Source organism: Aplidium turbinatum, chromosome 17 (assembly GCF_918807975.1).
Source record: "Aplidium turbinatum chromosome 17, kaAplTurb1.1, whole genome shotgun sequence".
In the NCBI taxonomy this organism is placed as follows: Eukaryota; Metazoa; Chordata; class Ascidiacea; order Aplousobranchia; family Polyclinidae; genus Aplidium; species Aplidium turbinatum.
Window position 1 is genome coordinate 7241453 of NC_137488.1, and position 24365 is coordinate 7265817.

Consider the following 24365-nt stretch of genomic DNA (forward strand, 5'->3'; position numbering starts at 1 on the left):
TAAATTTGTTTTTACTAGATGCATTTCAATAATAGGCTACATAATTATATACCAATTTTTATCTATAAGATCAGCTTTAATTAACCATATACAAAGGAAACAAACATTTGCTAGCAATTATTTTCTTATGACAGATCCACACAAATCGCACACAGATAGACGACACTTGAAACAGCTTGAAAGACGTCAATTAAACAACAGAGGTTTCCTTTCTTTTTCGGATGATAATAATTTTCAAATAATTCATTTTGTTCCCCTTCATTTTTTTCTTTGTGCCAGTCTAAAGGTGAAGGTGAATTCCTTACTTGATCTAAACATCTGAGAATAAGAAGACAAGGTTTTTATTATCCTAAACCTTTGGCACCAGCGAGAGTAAGGTGGCCATCAGTTCCTTTTTCTCGGCTACCGTTCCTTCAGCAACTATGTTCACCCAATTATTACACCGTGGTAGAGGTGAGCAGTGTTTTTCAACAACCAGCTGAAGCTGAGAGTCGAACCAGGATTGCATGATTGAAAAGTAAGCGCCTTATCCACTACTCTGAAATTAATTCATTTCGACAATAGAATTTTCCCTTTAAACCGAAATATTTTGAACTAATTATCCTGTTTCGGTATCAAGCACGTTATGACGTTCGCGTTTTATCGCTCCTACCATATTCTAGACTTCTGTCTTTATTTTGCTTATATTGTTTTTCGTTGTGATAGTCAGAAATAAACAAAAGTTGAACTGATGGTGCTATTGGAATTTACTTGACTGTATGTAACCTCATAATCTCGATGGTATGCTCGTTTTAAACTTTGGTGGTTTTCCACCTTTTCCTCTTGTTGGTCTTGTTCTTATGCTCTATTCTAAACGTCATCATTATTGTTGCGTTTCGATGAAGAAAAATGAATTGAATTAAATTGAACCTTAAGAAAATTGACAAGTGGTAACCTACCTAATTTTCTTTTCAATTGTGATAAAAAATAATTAGAATTGGAAACTTGTTTTCATGAAATAGCGTTTTCGCTTTTAATTTCAGAAAATCATTTTAGAAAATCTTACTTCAACATCCATGAAAAAGAAAATTTATGAGGAAATAGAGAATATGCAACAAAAGCGAAGTTTCTGCTCATCAGTTAGCTAAAAATACAGGAATTCTGTAGACCTCCATACTTATAGTAGCCTAATTCTAAACAAAAACCTACCGGCATATTTTTGTTGTTTAAACATGACATTCTTCCCAATTAATTCAAGACTAAATCAAGATGATAAAATAAATGGTGTATTGAAAGAAGTTGTGTTTCTGCTGAATACTGTACTCAACAGCTTGAATCAATTTCAAATTATTTCAAAGTCAACAAACTTACTGTTCTTTTAAACCAGGGGTCTCAAACAAATTGCTGATTGGGCCAAATGAATACGGTAACTTGTAAATTAACCCGAAATTTGCAATACACAATGAGAAGTACAAACAAAATCACTGAAAATAAAACGGGTAGGGTTAGTAAAAAACACACCAAGAATGTAAGATGACAGTAGGCTAAACAGAAATAGTTAGTAAGAACCAGGCTGCAGAGTCGGAAGGATTTTGGCATGTCCAGAGTAGGCCAGTTGTAAAGTCAAATATTTTTTAACTAATGGCACAGCTCTCATAAGAATAAAGAGACAAAAAGCACTGTGAGCACACAAAAAATGCTACTAAAAAACAAAACTTAAACGCAACGATTTCGACCTGGAGAGCAAAAATCTAGCAACCGACTTTCAAAACGCTTGGAAAAAATCAAATCTTTAAAGAATTGACTGCCGCAATTTGCACTATTTGTTCAAAAAGTAAATAGGCAATGTTCCGTCAAACGGGGTGACTTTGTTCACCGGGGTGACTTTGATCAGCACTGTTTTAGCTTTGTAATTGCCAATTTGAGTAATTGGACTTCGCTCAAATTCCAAGGATGGGGTCTGAAATACTTGAGCGAAGTCCAGTTACTCAAATTGGCAATTACAAAGCTAAAACAGTGCTGAACAAAGTCACCCCGGTGAACAAAGTCACCCCGGTTGACGGTTATTGTGATTAAACAATATGAGTTTTTTGCAAAAAGTGATGTGAGGTTTGACAGGCATTTTCAGATTTTTTTAAGCAATTTTAGAGTGAATTTTTCACCTTTTAAAATTTTTATAAAAAATATGTGGCACTTAAGCAGTTACCGGTATGGTACTGTAATTTCTAATTATTGGGAGTTTAAAAATGCTTGACGAGCTTCATCAAAATGTTGTCACAGGCCACTTGTTTGAGATCCTTGTTTTAAACTAAGAGGAAATCATGCTAATCTTATGCAACAAACCTACGTAATTATGATCCAAGCATACACAATTACACAAGATGCAACCTAGTTCGTACCCTGAACAGTTCGTACCCTCAGTTCGTACCCTGAAAAGATCGAGAAAAAAAATTAAAAAAAGCCAAAGTCGCTGATCGCAGTTTCCGCAAACATTTTAAAATTTTCTCTCTAAAAAGATCGAGAGAAAAAATAGCACAAAGCCGAAGTCGCTGATTGCAGTTTCCGCAAACAAACAAAAACTCTCAGGATCATTACTGGAAATTTTAAAATGTTTGCAGAAACTCCGATCTCAACCCTAACCCTTTTAAAATGTTTGCGGAAACTGCGATCAGCGACTTCGGCAAACTCTTAGGGTCATTACCGGAAATTTTAAAATGTTCGCTGAAACTGCGATCAGCGACGTAAGCTTTGTTTTATTTTTTCTGTTGATCTTTTCAGTTTGTTTGTTTGCGGAAACCCCGATCAGTGACTTTTTTTTTTTTTTTTTCTTGATTTTTTCCTAACCTTAAACCCTAACTCTTGTAAAATGTTTGCGGAAACTGCGTTCAGCGACTTCGGCTTTGTGCTATTTTTTCTCTCAATTTTTTCCTAATCCTTTTAAAATGTTTGCAGAAACTGCGATCAGCGATTTCGGCAAACTCTTAGGATCATTATCGGAAATTTTGAAATGTTAGCAGAAACTGCGGAAAAACGAAAATTGCAATCAGCAATTTCGGCTTTGTTCTATTTTTTCTATCGATCTTTTCAGTTCAGTTCTACGAAAAATTTTAAAACGTTTGCAGAAACTGCGATCAGCGACTTCGGCTTTTTTAATTTTTTTTCTCAATCTTTTCAGGGTATGAACTGTTCAGGGTACAAATTAGGTTGCACCCATTACACATGTACATATTATTTAACTTATTTATGGGTAATCTAATAAATCTGTTCAAACTACCGTTTTCTAAATTCTTATATCCAGGTGCATATATGAGATAGATTAGCTGCTTGCTTCTGTTGCAACGTATTAGTTATAATGACCAATGTCAAAGACTTTCTCAGAAAATGCCAATCCGAAAGTCCACCAGAATTGCTTCCTACTTGGGAAAAAATTGAGCAACTACACATTAAAAAGTATGTAGGCATGTTTGTGCATTCAAACTCTAATACTTTTCTTTACAGTTGTTTGCATATCTTTATCAGACATTGCCATTGGTAAGATGATTGCTTGAATATGTTTTTATATCAATACCCTTGATTTAACGGACAAATGCGGACCAGCAGCAGTTCGTTGCTGGAAAAAGTTCGTTAATCGAAAATACCGTACTCCCACTACTGTACAGTGTACAGTCAAGTACTCTGCTATAGCGTAGACCATCTGTCACCGCTTAATAAACCAAATACTGTACAGTACAACACAGTAGCAGTTTAAAGACACATGAAATGCGTTCCTTGTTTGTATTTTGTATAGCTTGCGCGACTACAGTACACAGGTACATTTACAGTACACAACTTAAATGTAGATTAATCTGAGTCAAAGATGATCATCAACTCATCATGTCCATCCTCCTGAACATCAACCTCAGGGATGGCGGGACGATGACTGCAGCATGGGGCATCATTGTTCAGATTTTCAGGGGCAGGTAGAATGCGTAAGAGAGATATAGACAACACAGATGGGTTGGCTGGAGCACCATGTTGAACAGGGCGGCTAGGGGCAAAGAAGCTGTTGATTTTTGTCTGGCGACCCCCCATATGCTGTTCTTTAATGATATGCTCCCTGATCATCCTGAGCTTCCCATATTGGTGCGCCATCTCAAGTAGTTGGCTGTAGGCGGAGTAATCAATGAGGGCATCGATATAACTCCGTAGAGTTGACAACTTCACCTTGGGGACTTCAATCGCCTCTTCCTCGTCACTGCTTTCCTCTTCTCCACCATCCACCACAGATGCCACTATGTCGGCCTCAGACATGAACTGATACCCTGGGTCCAGATGTAATGACCAGGACCTCATCCAAGTAACGTCGGATGTAGCGCCTCTTCAAGGCACTAATAACCCCCTGGTCCATTGGCTGTATAACCGATGTTGTATTAGGGAGCAGATAAAGGACCCTTATCTTGCCGTCAGCGCTTACAAGCTTCTCTTCACTAGGGTGCGCTGGGGCATTGTCGAGTATTAGAATCGCTCGTACATCATCAGGAGAAATCTTCAGCACTTCTTGATATTTCCAAGTCGTAGGCACAAAATGCAAGAAAAACCAATCAGTGTATAACTGTATATTGCAGAGTTAAACCAAGCTTTCTTAGAGTTGTAGTAAACTACTGACAGGTCACGCTCGACGTTTAATCCCTTAAATGCCCGTGGTTTCTTCGATTTGCCCACCACGGCTAGCTTCAGTCGGTGAGTACCGGTGGCATTGGACCCGACCAGGACCGACAGCCTTTCCTTGCTTGTCTTCTCCTCACCCTGACGGACTTGAGAATTCTTCAGGAGAGAACGCCAAAAAATTACCGTCTCGTCTGCGTTATATACTTGAGATAGGGTGAGGCCTGCGTCACTAATCAGCTTTGTTAATTTTTCGCGAAAGGGGGCCACACTTGCCGTATCTGCATCACCAGCCTCGCCATGCAGAACTTTGTTGAATAATCCGTGGCGATTCCGGAATCGCCAAAGCCACCCATCACTGCCCTTAAAATCGGTTAAGCCAAGACTGGTAGCAAGTTTAGCAGCAGCTGCGATTAACTCTGTCCCACGCACATTCACTCCACTGGACCGCTGTTGAACGTACCACTTCATAACTGCTGCGTCCAAAGATTGTTCCTTACCATGGCTTACGTAATACAGGCCTTGCCATCGTGCGAGCTGGAGTCCAAGCTGGAGGCGAACCTTGTTTTTGCACTGTTTGCAGTAAAGAGTTCTCTCAGATTCGATAAGATAATAAAGAGAAAGAAAAAAATTGCTCCTCCGCGATCTCGTAGTATTTCTCGCATGTATCGTCACAACGATTGATTCAGAAAATATTTTACGAAAGTAGCCAACTAACTAGAAGGGGGCGTTTTTCTTATTTTGGTTATGAAATAGCAATGTAGTGTTGATTTGATTTTATTTTGAACAATTTTTTTTTTTATTACTGTATGTGTAACTTTTAGAAGCATAATTTGTACAAACGTGTATTAAAGTAGCCATTTGTTCGAGTTTTTAACAACCATGCCACATGTTGAATCGGTCTTTGTGAAGATAATGATTGGGAAAACAAGAATCTATCTATGCTGCAAGCAAGAAGATGTGAATTTTGACAGCAGCAAAGTACATATAGTCTACTAATACAAGTTCTTAATGTTGGTAATGTTATAAGCTAATGTTGTAGCTGGTGAATAGTCACTAACTGTTGTACATTAGATTTCTCACAATCATTAAGTTACTAGATAGGTGTAGTTTTTTCATTATAGCTGTATCTTGAACAGCCAAAATATCAAAGAGGACTTCCCTACTATAGATACAGCCAGGTTCTCAGCAATCAAGATTTGATAAAAATTTTAATAAACAAATTACAGAGTAGAAGTTATTCTGCATGTTTGTTTTTGACAGAGAATTTTACCAAGAGAGTATCTTTGCGCAGGGCTAGGTCAAAGCAAGAGATTAAAACTTTAGTTTTTTTATATGTTACTGATCAGGAATAGGTTAATAGGCTATAAGGAACCTAAAAGGTAAGCCTATGGTTGAATAAAATCATATACGGTACTGTAATTAACTACTCGCATGTTATATTTAGGTAACTTAATAAAAATTAATTTATATTGGGGCGTAAATGTGTGATGAATTGCAATTATTACTTGCTTCTTGCTAAAGATATGATAAATGTGTAGTCTTGTAGACTTTTGCAGTTGGTTACTTGGTATGAATGTCTATTGTTCATTGCAAGAATTTATCATTTTTTTCATACAATGAATGGAATGACTTGTGAAACTTGACTAAATTTGTTAAATCAATTTAGTAATAGTTATTAAGAAGGTTGTGGTTATATTTACACAATAGTATAATAATAGCCTCAATAGTGTTGCCAGATAAGGAATTCTGCCCAAATTTGGGAAAAGATTAAAGCTGTTGAAAACAAAAACTTGTAGTTTGGAAATTTTTTTTAGTGGTGGGCAAAGATTAAAACCCTATTCTTATTCCTAACTCTAAACCCTACCTTAAACCTTCCTAACTTTAATCCTAACTCTGGCAACACCTAATTGTAACAATGGCATTAAGTGTGGAAAAATAGCCACTTCCTAATAAGAAATACAGAAAGCTAGCTAAATCATCAACAACAAAATGGCAAGGCTATTTGCTTTAATTCTGGTCGTTAATGAGACTGTGACTACGGCTGTATATGATGGTAGCCACTTTAACAAGTCGAAATTCTGCCACTGAAATTAATTAGAATGCAACCGCCAACCAATCAGAACATGTTATAAGAGGCTACCGTCCAATTGTGATCCTTCGAGCACTCATCCAGAGAGTTAATGCTTGTTTTGAACTTTATTTGGTAATTACAGAAGAAAAAGAGCAATAGCAGTAGTGGGAATCGAACCCGCGTCAATGAAATGACTACTTTCTAGCCCTAACCCCTAAGCCAACCAGCTGACAAAAAATCCATCACTTAATTTGCTTTCTATGATCTTCTTTTCGCCATTTTTTACGTCACTTAAACCGTAGCTTGTGATTGGTTGGCGGTTTCATTCTAATCAATTTCAGTGGCAGAATTTCGACTTGTTAAAGTGGCTACCGTATATGATAGTGATCAATGCTTTCAGAGTGCTCAATGTATTATGTGTTACCATCATGACTTTTAGGAATTTAATAGGCAAATAACTTATTGTAGAACATACTGTACAATACACAACATTATTGCTACAATTTATGTGTCAAAGTTATGCAGCTGGAGAAGTGCTTTATTAGAAAATCAAAGGAGTCTGATGAATGTCATAAAACGTGGTATACCAAACGACAAGAATTGTTACCCATTGCACAGTTGAAACGAAATGAACTAGAACTTGCATAATGGAGAGCGGGAGTCAAAGTGGAAGATTGCATTTACGACTCAAGTGCAAAGATATGCCTTTATCCTTATTAAGTATACATATTGCGCGATGTGAAGAGACAAACGAGATGCTGCAATCTCTTACTCCATTATGGAGTTAAGCTTCCCAAAGCACGCCAATCAATTACATTAAATACTCATAAGAAGTTTGATAAAAACCCACAATGCAATTACACCCGGATTGAAATTATGCATCACTTGCCAAAGACAAGCAAAAAAAAAAGCTTGATATTCTAGCCAACGGCAACCTGTCTGACACGGATGAGTGTGATGATGCATGCTAATCTTCAAGTACATCTGAAGCTGACAGATCATCATCATCATAATCCATCGTCGGTTTGTTCCCCACTAGTGGGGGTGGTGCACTTGATAACGAAGGTGCACTTGATGCACTTAATGAAAGTCTTTTAAATCAAAATCTGTCACCAATCAAATTGAACATTTACTATGACATCATTAAAAACAATGAAAACTATCAATACTACAAAAAAGTGCTCAATGCTAAGCAAAAAAGCAAAGCAGAGCAAATTAAATCAAATATAGTTAAATTTTAAAATTAAATTAAATTTTAAATTAAATTTTATTAAATTTTAAATTAAATAATTAAATTTTAAATTTAATGTTGAAGGCTATTATGTAGTATGTTTAAAAGTAGTATATTTGATTTACTATGACATCATGATGCATATGCTGTGTGATCATGTATTTTTTATTAAAAAATCAATAATCAGCAGTGCCCTATTTATGGCATATGCATTTCGCTCTACTACTGTAGAGCATCATTAGTGCCTTAATTGTATGACACTTCAAGTCTATTGATTGAAAACATTATGAATATACTGTAGCAATGAAAATTTCATGTCAATTGCAGAAGCTTGCAACAAAATGTATTTATCATACTTTTCTACATGAAGCAGATAGCTTTTCGTGACAGTTTAGCATGCATTAGTTGGGGGAAAAATCTTTTTGCAGATTTGAGATATGGGGCATTGAAATGGAGTGGCCCAAAGCTTTTGTAAATTGAAAAAAGTGTTTTTCTTTGCTTTTTTCACAAATGTAATAACATATTTCAATTCCTTGCCCCAAAAACTATAAGAATACATATTTTTATTATTTCTGTATCATAAAAAATAAAAATTCTAAGCTATTTTTGTTTTTGTGATATGAAAACAGCGCCTTTAGTGGCAAAAATATAATCATTAAATATTTTAAAAACCGCTTGATAGATTTTGACAGTACAAATGCCAATCTTCATCTTTTCCTAACAGCTCTAACATATTAAAAAAAAATGAAGAAATTCTGAGAGGATGGGTTACAAAATTTCGACTGTATTATAATAGAATGACCCATACATATTGTCTTTCATTGTGCTTTTGTGTTGTGTTTGTATTTGCGTTACTGACGTTAAATCAACGTTAATAATAGCAGATTATGCTTGACCAAGAAATATTGTTTTCTTGTGTGCATTTGTACCTTTTCATTTAACACCTTTTATTCCACTATGTGGCTGTGCTTTATTTAAATGTGTCATTCATTGTAAATCAAACGTAGACTGCATATAACTTATCAATAATTAAAAAAAAATTGATTATTATTCACTGATATGGTATCAATCGAGCAGGATTTAACAAAATGGGCAAACAAGCCTTGAAAAGTGTGTTTAGCAAATTATAGACATGAGTTTTTGTTCGCCTCCAGCTTGGACTCCAGCTCGCACGATGGCAAGGCCTGTATTACGTAAGCCATGTTCCTTACCCATCTTCATATGTTTTCTGTTGCTCACTTTACCACCCTTGGAAGACGCCGCATCAACACAATAAGACATAGCGTATTTCAACAGCTTGTCCTTGCTCTTCTTAATGTCTGAGACTGTTTGTTTTTTGATACCATAGGGAGCAAGTCTTTTAGGCGCTGACAATTAGGCGCTGGTCTAATAGGCGCGCACACTGTGGCGTCTGGATATTTAGGTGCGGAGCACTGTGGCGCCCGGTCATTTAGGTGCTATTCCTAGTAAAGTCTGTAGATTGTAACAGCTTGCCAGAAAATTATATCATGGCTTCCGTGAGTGAAGCTGCTTAAACCGGCAATGCTTTTCACATAAAATGTTATATTGAACAGAAAAATATATTGTTGTTTTATTGATTTATTATTGTTTTATTTGTTGTTAGTCCAGGTTTGCGTTGGTGAAAGCTTTATCAATAAATTATATTCAAGCTTCCGAACATTATTGGAAGTAATCCTACGGAAGTATCCCTACGTCGTAAATCATGGCAGATCCATAGTCTTTGCCTGTCCTTTTTTGGCTACGGTAATAATATAATATTTTGTGTGAAAATCATTGCCGGTTCAAGCAGCTTCACCCATATATTTTTCTGTTTAATATAATATTTTGTGTGAAAAAGCATTGCCGGTTTAAGCAGCTTCACTCACGGAAGCCATGACATATTTTTCTGTTCAATTTAACATTTTGTGTGAAAAAGCATTGCCGGTTTAAGCAACTTCACTCACTGAAGCCATGACCAACAACGCACACGCATTAACAACACAACATATTTTTCTGTTCAATATAATATTTTGTGTGAAAAGCATTGCCCTACGCCCCTACCTGCCAAGCTGATACAATCTGCAGACTTTACTAGGAATAGCACCTAAATGACCGGGCGCCACAGTGCTCTGCACCTAAATATCCAGACGCCACAGTGTGCGCGCCTATTAGACCAGCGCCTAACTGTCAGCGCCTAATAGACGTGGACCCATACCATACTGATCGCAAACACTCGCAACGCTGGTCCCTTTTTCAAGCTTTTTGATCAGTTCTAGTTTCTGCATCATCGACAAGTTCACACGTTTACGTTTTTCATTTGGCTTAGACATAATGCACCGTACTAAACACAGGCAGGTTCTAACTGATTCTAAGGTGCACCGAATGAAGGCTCTTGCTAACAGAGTACAGTACAGAGTACGCTGATAGAGTACGCTGATAGATCACAATACGTATTGTGACGTTGTGAGAGACAGCTTTCTAATCTGGTAAATTCCAAAACAATAAAAACCGTTCTTTTGGTACGTTCTTTTACTCATAGATCTGCGCATATTGAGTCCGTTAAATCCGAAGTCCGTTAAATCGAGGGTTGACTTACTGGCGATTGTATGTAGACAACTTGCCATATTGGTTTATTCATAATTTAAGCTGAACCGTGCATCATGCAAATAAGTCTGAAGTTTTTTTTGCATACCATATTATTAAGTTTTAATGGTGAGGTGAGGTAGAAATTTTTTATGTGGTGTGAAAAAGTGGGATTGCATTTTTTGTGGTGAGTTTTTTCAAAAAAAAAACTTTTGACATTAAGTTATGCACATCCAGAAAATAAAGAAAATTAGTAAACATGTGACAAACAGTTTAAGATTGGTGCATTGATAATGATTTTTACAAAAACATTAAATGCATAGTGTCAACAAATGAATTTATAAATTGGTCAAAAATACTTTTACTGGAAGTTTTTGGTTGTAAGTACAGTTTTAATTGATTAGATTGTTTAACATCAACATGATTTGTGCATTTGGTAAATAGATCCTACTCTGCATGAAACGTTGGTAACCTATGAATTATAACTTCATTTATTATCACACAAATCTTCATCCTATGCACCCTGCACCCACTGTTTGCCAATGCTGTCTGGCCACATTTTGGCACCATTGATGTATTTCAATTGTAATAGAAGCGGTGCAATAGGTTTTATCAGATTATTATTTTGCAGATTGTGGCACCAGCTGACTGCAGTGCTACTTGATTTTGTCAAACAGGAACAGTTCCATAAGGTTGTTGTTTTTATATGATTACCTTTGTAAATGCATCTTGTTTCAGCGTTTAATTGTAGCCTATGATTTAAATAATGAGCAATTGTAATAATTTAAAATCACAACAAACGATAAATTATGTGAGAGATGAATATAGAAATAATTTTAAATTCTGATGTTGTACAGACTGTCTTTGTTTTATTTTAATTATCGTATCTAAAAGATTGACACACCGAATAAAGTAGAATCATAGAATGTAAATTAAAATAACTCAAAAGGCTTTTTGAAGTAGCTACAATGGTTTATGTGGAAAAGAGCACTTTTTTGGTAGTCAGCACAAGATTGAATACTTGCTTGAATAGCAAGCTATTGTGATTCACTAATCATAGCCTCCACGTTAGCCATTAAGATTATCCAATTAACTATACTACCTTATGGGCAAAACACATGTCTATTGCTGTTAATTCTTACTACTTTGTGATCGGCTGCCAAAGAACCTAGGCTATATAGTTGTAGTTAGTAAATTATAGGTAGGTTTGTGTCAACATCTGCTTTTGTTCAGTTCTGTAGTATGTTGCACCGGTAATCGGTATGTTTATGAGAATACATTCAGTTGCCATCTCCAACTCCACTTGAAGCAGAATGTGCATAAACCTGAGTCATGGTTTTGAGCTAGCTTGTCCTGTGTCACCAAATTGAGTTCACTCCATGCCTGGCTGGATGTTGTCATGCCGTCGTCTTGGTTGTATGCTTTGTTGCATTGTATTGTATGGCAGTGTATAATACTTGCATTGAATCAATTTCAGGGATCACAACTACTGGATTTATACAACTGCTTTATAACTGATTTTGAAAGCAAAATAAACTCTTTGTCGTTGGTTGAAATATTATGTCCTTACGTCATCAGACAATTTACAGGTAAAATTTAATCAGAGAATAATGTTAATTTGTAAGCAATGTTGGTTTGAAGTGCAACCCAGGTTGTGCTGTGATCCTCGTATTCTAATAGTTGGTCAAGCAACAGTTTGTTGAATGACAATTTCTCAAAGGACAACTTATCAAGCAACTAGGATGAATGAATTTGATTGGCATTTTAGAGAAGTAATCCACTGGTCAAAGTTTTTGGATTTTTCCCCGCCTCTAATCTCAATTTCCTAAATCCCCTGTCCCATAAAATTCTATTTCCCAAGATATGTTATTTGACCTGCTGTCGTAATACTGAGTTATTGTGATCTCAGGAGTTTAACTTTTAGTTTTATTTTGGTGTCTCACTCAGTACTGGACCACTGGTGTGAGCATCTGATTTCTTCCTTAAATATTGAATTGGTAAAAAGGTTTCTTAAAGAAGTAAACAAAAGGTTTTTTAGTGATAGAAAAATGTGGAAGTTAGAGGATAATGAAACCAACTAACAACATAAAATATAATACTTCTACTATGAGACTAGGCAAAAACATGGCCAACAAGACAAGCTGTGTTACATGGTTACAAGTTGCATTATTTGTTCAGATCCAAGTGAAGCACTGAAGTTTCTTGAAACTGTAAAAGAAAAAACAAAAGCAAATGATGAAGCCAACATTTTGTGTTCAACAGCAATGGGAAACATACATCTTTTAGGAAAAGACTATGCAAAAACTAAAGTAAAGTACAGTATAATTTTATGTAATAAAACATGTATATAACTTGAGCAATTTTGAAGAACAAAAAAACCATTGAAGAGAGCATATTCTGTTGTGCTACTTGAATTCATTTCGATACGTCATAGTTGAGACTATTTTGCAAAGAGTTTATGAATTTTACACTACAAATCATAATATTTGCCATCATTACCACCATGTAAGTTTTCATTGTTATCCTGTGACTGCATGTTAAATTATTTTCAGAAAATTATGGAAGAAAGTGAAGCGAAGCTCGATGCCTTGCCAGGTGTGACGTCAGTGCATAGCCGATTCTATGAACTTTGCAGCAACTATCATCAAATATTGTGCAATCACAATGAATACTACAAGGATGCTCTTCGTTACCTCGGTTGCGTGGAGCTTGACACGATACCAGGTTTGAAATATTTCCAGCCGATAGACTTGCAATAGAAAATAAATCAGCCTTGAAAATTGTCTTTAGTTTTATGAAAACAAATACAGTACTTTGTTTCTTTGTCAGTTTATACCATTTTCAGTTCTTATTCAAATATAATTTCATTAGATAAAGTTCGAAACAGAAAGCTCTCTTTAGATGGGTCTGCTACTATTCGGTGAGTCCGATTCGGTGAGTCTGATTCGGTGAGTTCCTAACCTCCAACCCCTAACCCTAAAACGGCAATGATAATTAGGCTATGGTACCCGATAATTTAAAAAAAAAATTGAAAAAATCCCCCGTTAAGGGATCGGACTCACCGAAACGGGCCATTCCGCTTTAGATAGTGTCGGTTCCTTTCGTTGGATTTTGTTTGTTAATTATTGTTCGAATGCAAGTCAAAGGCTTTTAACGTTGCTATTTTTAGGTCTTGAGCAACAAGAGAGAGCATTTAACCTCGGACTAGCTGGTCTTATGGGAAATAAAGTGTTTAACTTCGGAGAATTGGTAAAAAGTTAACTTGCATGTAGCCTACTTTAACATCAACTACATTTCTTCTACAATCAGGTTTCGAAGACCACTTCCGGTTTAATTCATTTTATTTATCAAATGGCTGTCGCTATTTTGTTAATCGTATATCCTTTTTAATTCACAATGTACAGTAGATGTACTAACGACCTGTTTTAGCCTGATTCTGCGAGTTCGCTGTAGTAATAGCGCTTTGCAGCATCATGTTAACACAGGTCGTTAAAGTCTACATTGTGAAGTATGCAACGATCATGCCGCTAAAAACAAAACTCGATCTATTGCACATTCTTTTTAGTGTTATGTAATAATTTATCCGTCCGTCGTCGATGCCTGGTCCAGGCAAGGCAATTGAAGAAGAAGAATAATAGTTTATCAGACCCAGTTGATAACGTTGATTTACCGCGATAAATGTGGATTGAACTTTTGTGAACGAACAAAGCAAAAGTTGGGACTTGTGGACGGTCCGATTTTTTCTATTTCTCTATTAAAAAGAAGGAATAAAAAAGAATAACACCAGTTGCTCGTCGGACCACTCGGCATGCGACAACTCAGCAAGTGCTTCAATTCCGCAAGTACATTTCAGCTACTGCCAAGTCAGCGAATGAACTTTACGTGCTCACGTCGGACTTGCTTCGTCATCGCTTGTCAAACTCATTTTGCTGATTTGCGACATTCCAAGTTTCGTCTTACTCAGTTGTCACTTGCTCAGTTGTGGCTTGCTCAATTCGCAACTGCTGACTTGTAGAAGACGCACACCAGTTGTGGACTTAACTTTTGGAGAAACAAAACACACCAACGCTATTTTGTAGATCTACAGCGAGAAATGTAGACTTGTCATTTTTACCGAACATGGCAGAAGTTCCATTGGAAGGAAAGAAAGAACAAAAGTAGCTTTAATCAACCATGTTCAATTAGAATAAATGTGGCGTCTATGTGACACTTCCTTGTTTGTACTTTCAGCTGCAGCATCCTATCCTAGACACGTTAAAAGACACCCCCCGACAGTGGCTGGTAGACCTTCTGTATGCTTTCAATAGTGGAGATATTGAGAAAATGAACGAGTTAAAGCCTTTTTGGAGCGCGCAGGTACAAAATGAACTAATATTACGATCATTTCAGAAAGAAAAGACCATCCATGATCTGGAATCAAACCCACGTTTATTTAACTAATACGTATTAGTTAAATAAACGTGGGTTTAATTCCAGATCATGGATGGTCTGGTAGTACACATATCCAGGTAGTACACATGGATGTACACTGGTAGTACACTGGATGTACCAGGTAGTACACTGGATGGTAGTACACATATCCAGTTCAGAAACTGAATCCAGCTCTTGACTACAAATTTATTAGTAAAAAAGGCCTAAGTCTACTAATCATCATTTTGTAAATTGACGTTAACGCTGTCTGTCGTAAGAGAGCTATCAAAAACTTGCAAAACTAGTCTCTTGTTTTACTTGCAGCCCGACCTTCTATCAAATGAGTTGAAGTTACGACAAAAAATTATGCTGCTGTGTCTCATGGAGGTAAGACAGAACTACTCCTTTGTTGAAAAAGTATTCTTGAAAATACATTAGAAATAATATTGTATTTCTTGTAGTCTTGAATCGTTCCTTTTGGTTCAACTGCCATTTTGTCATGTTTTTGATTTGCTACATTTAAACTTTTGTCAATGTTCCGTTTTTAAGGGCATTTTAATTTCAATGTTATCTTTCTAGATCACTTTTGCACGCCCTGCCAACAACAGACATATTGATTTCAACGAAATTGCTACGAAAACCGGAGTCCCTTTGGGTGAAGTTGAAATTCTTGCCATGAAAGCGATGTCTCTTGGATTGGTTAGAGGAACAATTGATCAAGTAAAATAACTTAGGAAACGTTTCTTTTGCATGGACGTTTATATATTTGTTTGGCTTCAAACACGTGAACCAAAGCTGAAGAAAATTGTTAACCTATTGTTATTCGGGCTGTGCACGATGCTCTCAAGATCGCCGTTGCGACACAAACTGTTTCCATTAGCAAGTTCATCAATTGCTGATTTATTTCTATTGCTTGTCATTCCCGTGCTTGTTATAACTTGTTCAAATTCCTGCATTTCTTCCGCCACACCATACTACTGCAACGACTAATACAGTGCTGGCTGAGTGCAAGCATCACTTGAACCAGTCTTCTCTCGTTTGACTTGTAGTAGCTTAGATTGGCAATGCCTCATCGTGCAGCCAAGATACGGTAGTTGGGTCCAGTTGTCGAATACCAATGATTTCACTTGGGTCCGTAAGATGGAACATTCGTGGAGTATGTGTTGCATTGTTTGTTCTACCGCTCCGCAGACACATATCGGCGTATTATGCAACCCCCACCTAAATAGATTAGCTCCAGTGCAGCCAACGTCACATCTGATCCTGTTCAATGTGACCCATGCCTTTCTTGAGAGGTCTGCTCAACTTGAACCAGTGTATGCAGCTCATAAAGCAGAAAATCGATTAAGGGCTCCTACTGTTCAAATTACGATAGCTTTGTTTGAGGTCATTTCTCATTGACGTTCTGTTGGTAGGTTGAAGAAAAGGTCCATATGTCTTGGGTACAACCGCGAGTGCTGGATAAACAACAGGTGGGGAAGTTTATTACATTTTTACCCCTATTGCTTTTTCTGTATGGAAAGTGTTATTTCACTTGTAGCAATTTAACAAACTAAAATATTGCATCAGCAGAAGCTCGTGCAATCGTGTAGGTTTACTTTTTCTTGAATCTCTGGTTGCCATGACACTTTTTCGTCGTTTCAGTTTTGTGAAAAATATTAGTTTGATGTTTTGTGGACATCGGACTCTTTCTGTCGCAGTATCCAGGCTGTGGCTATTTTTTCCTTACAAGTTTTTCCATATCAGTAATTTTGCCCTAAATTTGAAAAGTTTAAGCTGTTGAAGATAAAAACTTGTGATTTGGAAAATTTTGAAGTCCTGGGCACTGAAAAAATCCTAATAGCAACCTTAATTCTAACACTGGCAACACTTGCAATGGCAACCAGCATGGAAAAATGGTCACTTTGTAATTATCTATTAGGCTACAATTTGTTCAACCTGGAAATCCTGACATCAACAAAGCCAACAGAGCTTTAATATATCACTGCTCAAGACGACATTTTATTTGCTGTTGAAGACAAAAACTTGTGATTTGAAAAATTTTGAAGTCCTGGACAGCGAAAAAATATCACAATGACGACATTTTTTTTTCAGGTTTCTAAGATGAAAGACAAACTGAACGCTTGGTGTGGGGACGTATCATCAATGGAATCCCTGATCGCAGCCAAAGCGAATGACATCTTAACCTAAGATTTTCAGTTCTAAGCTGATGCTCACAACTTAGGAATATGAACGAAAGTTTGCTTTCAAGGAAGCAATGTTCTGTTCAACGAGATACAAGCATCATATGATTTGTATTAGTAGACTGATTGTACAAGACATTTGATATGTCTTTTTTTGGTAAAAGCTCAGCAATAAAAGTATATGTTGTTTGTAGGCTATGCTGTGTTTGCAGTAACGATTCAAGTACCGATAATAAAACAGTTTTTCCAATTTGAGTCGCAAAATTAACATTAGAGAATAGAGATACAACTTTAAACCATCCTCCTTCTTGCTACTTTCATAACACATATATATTCTTGGTGAATTTTTTTGGGTACAGATTCATATAACATCATTGTCTCTCAATATGGAAATGGCGAGATTTATTCAGAGGAAAAATATGCTCTAACGAGTGCCGAGTGTAATCAACGGATCATCTATGTCCGGCTAGACTGCAGCGTTTCTTAACCTTTTCTGACTCTAGCACCCCTGTAAACAGGCGTGAACAGTCTAGCACCCCCTAACTATCGTTGACATACGACTACTATAGTGCCGACAAAAGTTTACTAGAGGCCGAAATTTTGACATGCCTTCAGATAGCTGGCAATATATTTTGTAATGAAGTGAATTGAAGTCTCTTGTTTAACAAACTGTGCAGTTGTTTTAACGAATTTGATTCAGGATTTGGTATTTTACTTTCATTCACCAACAGAAATTCAATTATAACCATATGCAAGCGAATCAACTCTCTTAAAACAACAGCACAGTTTGTTAGGCGACAAAAAATACAAAATATACCGCCAGTGATCAAAAAGCATGTCAACATTTCAGCGCCGCCATTAAACTTTGGCCTACACTATTGAATTGAAAGCCATGTACAAATTGATCATTTTGTTTATTCTTCAAAACTACTGTTGTCATTGGTGATAAAAGAAGTAGGAAAACCAGAGAATAGTGAAATAACATGGGCAAACTTTAGCATACTTAAGTTACTCAGCTGGGTAACTAGTTACACATGAATCAATGTGATTTCTGTTGTTGCTTATATGTGACCAATGTTTCTATTCGAGGCTTCGTGTTGGTCAAAGCCACTCTCATATCGTGGAGCAACCCATGTTGAAGGCGGTTCCGGCCAATTGTTTTGATTTGGTGCATGGTGGAGAACGCCTTTTCACACAGGCAGGTAGTCGGAAATGGAACGATCAATTCCAATGCTGCCCGTGCCAATGCAGGATATGCTGTCAACTGATTACACCAGAAATCAGCAAGCGGAAGGACGAAATTTTGTCCGACAACTCTGATTCACCTGGATGTCAATCAGCTCCTCCTTTAATATATTATCATCACTCGCATGGAATGTCCCTCGCAAGACTTACGTGGGTCCGACGAAACCGCCTACGAACCGGCGTCGGTCGCTTTTGTTCAGACATGTGCAGATGGGGCCTGGCTCCCTCACCGGGATGCGGATGTGGTGCCACAGACCAGACAGTAGACCATGTCGTCCATGACTGCCCAATCCATCAACCACCACATGGAACGCTTGGACTGAAGGCCCTGGATGATGAGAGTCGAGTGGCTGATGACCTCATGCCCAAACATATAGTCCGAAAGAAAGCTCATACGACGAAGAAGATCACTCATGTCTGCCAAGAAGGGCTGCTGTATCCACTCTGGATAGTGGATATGAGTGATTTGTGGGAACGTATTTTGCCATGGTGGTTTCTAGAAGCGAGAGGTGAGCAACAATATTACAACAAAGCACCCACCAGTCGCACAAACTAGTCAGGATCAATTTGCGTACTTGACTGGGAGATGACTAGTGACTACAATAACAGCAAATCATGTAGGCTACTTCGAAACAGCAACCATTGATATGACAACTGCTGATACTGGCAGAAAGACAAAAAAATGCAGAAAAGTAAAATGGCATTTTTGATATTATACTGCATGCATTTAGCACCCCCTACAGACTATTCCAGCACCCCCAAGGGGTGCTAGCACCCCCGGTTAAGAAACGCTGGGCTAGAGAATCGGCCTGATTTGTTACATTTTGCCGATGTTTGGAAGTTAACAGTCGAACTGATATTTTATAAAAATAAATGCATTTCTATGTAGCTGTGCTGACATTGTTATTATGTTCATTGGTCACCGGTACCCAAAAAACATACGATAACTGGAATGTAATTACAACCTCAGAACTGATACTTAGGGTGCATTGCAAGAAGCAACTCGAATATAATGTTGACTAAGATGGTACGAGATAAGGGAACCAAAGGACTGCAAAAATGATATATTTAGTAATATCAAGCAACTTAACATGGCTGAAAAAAATATGTCAAAATTATTACCAGTCTGAAAACAAAATGAAGGAACTTCATAAAGGAGATGATAGCTGATCTATTTGTTGAAGAATTGAGGTTTATAAAACTTGTTGTTCAATCCGCCCCGTGAGCTCATTGGTTGAGTGCCGACTTCGTACTCAGTGCCGGATTAACCATTAGGCAAAGTAGGCACGTGCCTACAGGCCAGTCAAAAATCCAGGCCACTTTAAAACCAGTGGAAATTTAGTCATGTTTTCAAAATAGTGATTTTCTAAACTAATAAGTATTTATTTCTAGCTCTGTTTTTCACAATGTTGACACATCAACAACGTCTTGGTACACTGGCACTTTTGTGTATTGAAAACGATCTACTCCGTAAGATTGACCTCCAAAAACTAGTTAACGCGTTTTCAATCGCAAAAACGCGCAAAGTTGCTATTTAGTTAGGCATATGACCAAGCTTTTGCACGGTACCCTGTGTTATAGTCAGAGATGTAGCCTACGTATACGCCGCAAATTCTATGCCGTAGACTTGCGGCGTATAAGTTAGAATTTTTTTGAATAGTTGTCACTTGAGGCTACGCCGTAAAGTTTTCGCGTTTTTTTAGCGTATAGCGTCAACGTATACTTTTTATTGTCTTTTTTTCGCTACAACACGCCAATACCTTCCAGCGCTGCAGTTGAAAGAATGTTTTCAATGGGCAAAGACATAGCCTACTGAAACCAAAACGCAGCAAAATATCAGATGAACATTGAACACTTTCAGATGCTTGTGTTTCTTCGTGAAAATTCAAAATAAAACTTGTTTGTTTCGAGTGGTTTATACCGTGTGAATGTTCGGTACCTAGCAAACAAAATGAGTTTACGCTAGTGTATGCGCTGACGCCGCCAACTTTTTTTACAAGTTACGTTGACGCATACGGCGTATGGTTTTTCTAACGTTTGCGTTACGCTGACGGCGTCAATATTTTTTGTATACGCGTACATCACTGGTTATAGTTGCAACAACGATCTTTGTGACAATGATTTGGTAACACTGATAATTTTAATTTTTTAGTTGGCAACCCTGATTTTCGGGCCACTTACAAAATGTGCCAACAGGCCAGCAGACCCTTAATCCAGCACTGTTCGTACTTAAACAAATATGAAGCGTGTGCGGTTGAGCAACGCCTTTTAGGACCGCTCTCTTCACCAACCGTTTCCGCAGTGGTTCAAAACTGCCAGGAATGACCAAAGGCTTTACCAGTCCTCGGGTAAAGACTCAAAGTAATTTGAAGTTATTTTTTCCACGTTGTTGTAGGCCTACTATTTGTTTAATTATTGTAGGTAGGCTGTACAGAATTTGGTTGAAAGATCCATTTCTTTCCTTGCATTGACTTAGTTACGGTGGGCCTACATAAGATGTCACATTTGCTGGAAGCCGACAAACTTCGCGAAAAGCAAAATGACTTTTCCGAAGAATAGCATTGCCTTGTGAGGGATTTATTAAATAACCGTCTCCCGGGTGTCAAAATCGATGCAATTATGTTTTTAGGCCATTTGATGACAACCTCAAGAGCTTGATAGTTAATTGGTGCAAAACATCATGTGGGGTTATGTTATAGGCTCTAAAGTCTAGCACAGGGGTGTGCAACCTTTATTACAGGAGGGCCAGATATAAATAACTGGGTGAAACCGCGGGCCACACGTTTATTTAATATATGATTTCTAGTAGTTGCAGTCACAAAACAGTAGTTTTTTTGTTACTCATGTTATTCTTATGGCATTATTAGGGGTTATCTCCTTGTAGAAATAATAAGTTAAGACGCATAAATTTCTGAAGAAAACTGCTATTCAAATTTATTGTCACACCGTCCTTTTAAACGAGTTCAGTGAGAAATTTGCAGTTGGCTTCTTTTTACGACGACTTTTTTCAAATTTACCGTACTTTAATTGAAGTGTTCGCATAATTTGAAGTGCATTTTCCAAGTGTTTGTCTGTCAGAACTGATCAATAGGGAGATTTCATGACGCCCATTTTAGAAAAAAATTGTTCGCACAAATACGTTGAGCCAAAAAGAGCCATTTTTGAAGCAATGGATTTTTTCCAATGTGGAAAGTCATCTTGGTTGAGATGTTTTCGGTAAAAATCGCCAAGATTCATTTCTAAATATTTTGCTTTCAAATCCGTTTTTTCTTGAAGATCAATCAGTTCAAATTGGATATCAGCAGATGCTTTGTCAATGACTGTGTCAAATGGCGAAGAGAATATACCAAACAAATATTCATGAGATTTGAAGTCCTTGAAACGAGCCAAAAATTCATACAACAATTTTTCAAATTAAGTTTTCTTCTCCGGATGCATTCCATAGTCTCTCAAAGTTGGAAAGTGGAAAATACTTCCTATCTGTATATGAGCTTTCCAAAGTCGTAATTTGTTCATAAAGCCTTTTATGTGACCATGCATTTTTACGTTCTAAATAATTAACACAATGGATTAGCGGTGGCCGGTGGGAGATTTCTAAAATGGTTAACAGAAGATGAGAAATCTATAATAATCCACTCCACAATGAATTGTTCACACGTACCAGACTAAACTAAATTATAAACACGTTTCGCGGGCCGCACACGATTCAAAATTGGCCGCACAATTTTTCTTCGCGGGCCGCATTTGGCCCGCGAGCCGCACGTTGCACACCCCTGGTCTAGCACAATGAATTATAGGGTCAACAATAGATCGACTGATAGCCCATTACAAACGACTTGTAGGCCTACTTGTCAATTCTAAAAACGTAAAGTTTACATATTATAAAAAAATATATCTTGCGCAACTATTCGATTTTGACATTTCTGATCAGTTGAATCGCGTTTAGTCCAGCCTATAGGCCATGGTTTACTGATCGAGAATATTGCTTCATAGTATGAAGTTAGCTACTCCACAAAACATTCAATGATATACACTTGTTTTGGTCACCAGTATAAATTTAGATTATGATCTTGAGTTTAAAGTTATATTCAATGGAACTGTTGGACGAAGAATGAGATCGCCAGCCATCTTCAAATCTTTAGGTTCATCATGACAAGTTATTGTGAATCTTCGTAAAAGTTGTGAAATGATCACTTTTTCTTCCAACATTGCAAAGCGCTGACCGATGCAATTTCTTGGTCCTGCAGAAAATGGTAAATAAGCAAATGGGTGGCGCCCGACTGAATTTTCTTTAGAAAATCTCTCGGGATTAAAAGTTTCTGGATCTTCCCAAACGTCAGGATGATGATGAAGATTATAAATCGATAAGTTCACTATGGTACCTTTTGGGATTGTGTAGCCATCTATTTCACAATCTTCAGATGTTACTCTCCCATAAAAAGGAACCGAAGGGTAAAATCGTAAGGACTCTTTTATAACTTGCTCAAGATATTGAAGCTTTTTCAGTTCTTCCATACTTGCTGAACGTTTCACATCTTTACCAAATACTTCCTCTAGTTCTTCATGTAAGCGTTTTTGAACATCTGGATGTCTACCAATTAAATAAACGGCCCATGTCATGGCAGCGGCTGTCGTATCGTGTCCTTCAAACATAAATGTATCCACTTCTTCTTGAATGTCACTCTGAGACAATGTTTGTCCGTCTTCAGTTGTAGCATGAATAAGCATATCAAGAAACGCCATTCTTTTTGAAACTTTGTGGGATTCTTTATTATGTTTCATCTTTTGTTCAATAACACTTCTGGTAAAGCCATGAAGTACGCTTAACATTTCATCATGTTCAGTTCCAACTTTCATCTGTTTGAACCCGTAATCCCACCAAAGCCAAGGAGATTTTTGACGCAATTGAACCAAATCAGACAGTCTGAAAATAAATAGTTTCTGTGAAAAAACAATAAAACGACTAAACCTAACTTTTAATATATAATGTAGGCCTATATAAAAAGCTATATAAAACACATATTATTATTACTGCCGTATACAAAACACAAATTATTATAAGCCTACTGTAGCCTTTGTTGTCGCGACGGACGCAAAAATATCGGTATTACTTATTTAATTTAAAAAGGGCCAGTTATTACATCTTGTTCGCCAGAGTGTGCTACATCCCCTGGCCAGCTTAACCTTTGTTTATTCTTATAGTGTACACTGTAGTACACACTGATTGTCAGTCAATCTAAGGTGGCCTACAAAAATACGTAACCTAAATTTTCGAATAGGTGATCGACTAACTATGCAGCATTGCATTTGTCTGAAGCGGAAACAAATTCTCACCCACCGATAAAGTGAAGTCACATAGGGCGAATCCGAATTGGATTGTGCTAAAACAGACTGTCCCATTGCTGTTTCACAAATGATGTCCAAGGCACATAAAGTTATTGATTTTGCAATATCGATAGTTTTTCCAGATGCATGTTGTTCAACCATAATATCGATCATTATTTTTGACTGTTTGTTCATGACATCAAGATAGTCCTGAAGAATGTTAAAGTGAAAAGTCGGAGTGATTAATTTTCTTCTTTGCTTCCACTTTTCTCCCGAAGAAGTTAAAAGACCAGTTCCTAACCACGGATGAAGGAACTCATACAAATATGATTTGCTCAAGTGCTTAGAACTTTTAAGAGCAGGTTCGATGCTTTCGGGATGTAGTAAGAAGACTATTGGAAAAGGTCCGGACCAAGCTACTCCAACTTTTTTGCTCGTTTTTTCTATGAATCTGCCCCACGTGTCACAAATAACAAAAAAGAAATCTGTGTTACTTCCGATAGATAGATAGGCATGGCCTATAATAGGGTAAGCCGTTTCCAGAAGAGAAGGGAGTTTTGATATTGCATGTCTAAACTTCGCAAAGTTGTAAATTGCTTCTCTGTACGCAATCAAAATTATTAAAAGTATTGTTAGAAGTATAATTATTGTTATATTCATTTTTTGTCAGTTTGATTTTTGAACTACTGAA

At 37.1% G+C, this 24365-nt stretch overlaps 2 protein-coding genes across 2 annotated transcripts; one reads left to right on the forward strand and one right to left on the reverse strand.

Annotated features, from left to right (window-relative positions):
- The first annotated feature begins 3281 nt into the window (after nucleotides 1-3281).
- Nucleotides 3282-17720, forward strand: LOC145786319 (26S proteasome non-ATPase regulatory subunit 13-like). Its single transcript, XM_082597958.1, has 11 exons — nucleotides 3282-3429; nucleotides 11143-11203; nucleotides 11989-12100; nucleotides 12690-12820; nucleotides 13064-13235; nucleotides 13681-13760; nucleotides 14742-14867; nucleotides 15246-15308; nucleotides 15501-15641; nucleotides 16337-16393; nucleotides 17016-17720. Exons 1-11 carry the CDS (start codon nucleotides 3332-3334, stop codon nucleotides 17109-17111), a joined length of 1137 nt encoding a protein of 378 aa, XP_082454084.1. The 5' UTR covers nucleotides 3282-3331; the 3' UTR covers nucleotides 17112-17720.
- Nucleotides 17721-18058: 338 nt separating this feature from the next.
- On the reverse strand, nucleotides 18059-24365 carry LOC145786574 (cytochrome P450 4V2-like). The gene is made up of 3 exons (XM_082598255.1): nucleotides 23688-24365; nucleotides 22121-23273; nucleotides 18059-21051 (listed from the first exon to the last, which is right to left on the reverse strand). Exons 1-2 carry the CDS (start codon nucleotides 24332-24334, stop codon nucleotides 22412-22414), a joined length of 1509 nt encoding a protein of 502 aa, XP_082454381.1. The 5' UTR covers nucleotides 24335-24365; the 3' UTR covers nucleotides 18059-21051; nucleotides 22121-22411.

Excerpts from the sequence above, each read along its gene's own strand:
- LOC145786319 (XM_082597958.1), top strand. The coding sequence starts at position 3,332 with ATGACCAATGTCAAAGACTTTCTCAGAAAATGCCAATCCGAAAGTCCA. Across the intron at positions 13,761-14,741 it reads TGTTTAACTTCGGAGAATTG|CTGCAGCATCCTATCCTAGA; the intron begins GTAAAAAGTTAA and ends TTGTACTTTCAG. Across the intron at positions 15,309-15,500 it reads TGCTGCTGTGTCTCATGGAG|ATCACTTTTGCACGCCCTGC; the intron begins GTAAGACAGAAC and ends TTATCTTTCTAG.
- LOC145786574 (XM_082598255.1), bottom strand. The coding sequence starts at position 24,334 with ATGAATATAACAATAATTATACTTCTAACAATACTTTTAATAATTTTG. Across the intron at positions 23,274-23,687 it reads TATGTGACTTCACTTTATCG|ACTGTCTGATTTGGTTCAAT; the intron begins GTGGGTGAGAAT and ends ATTTATTTTCAG.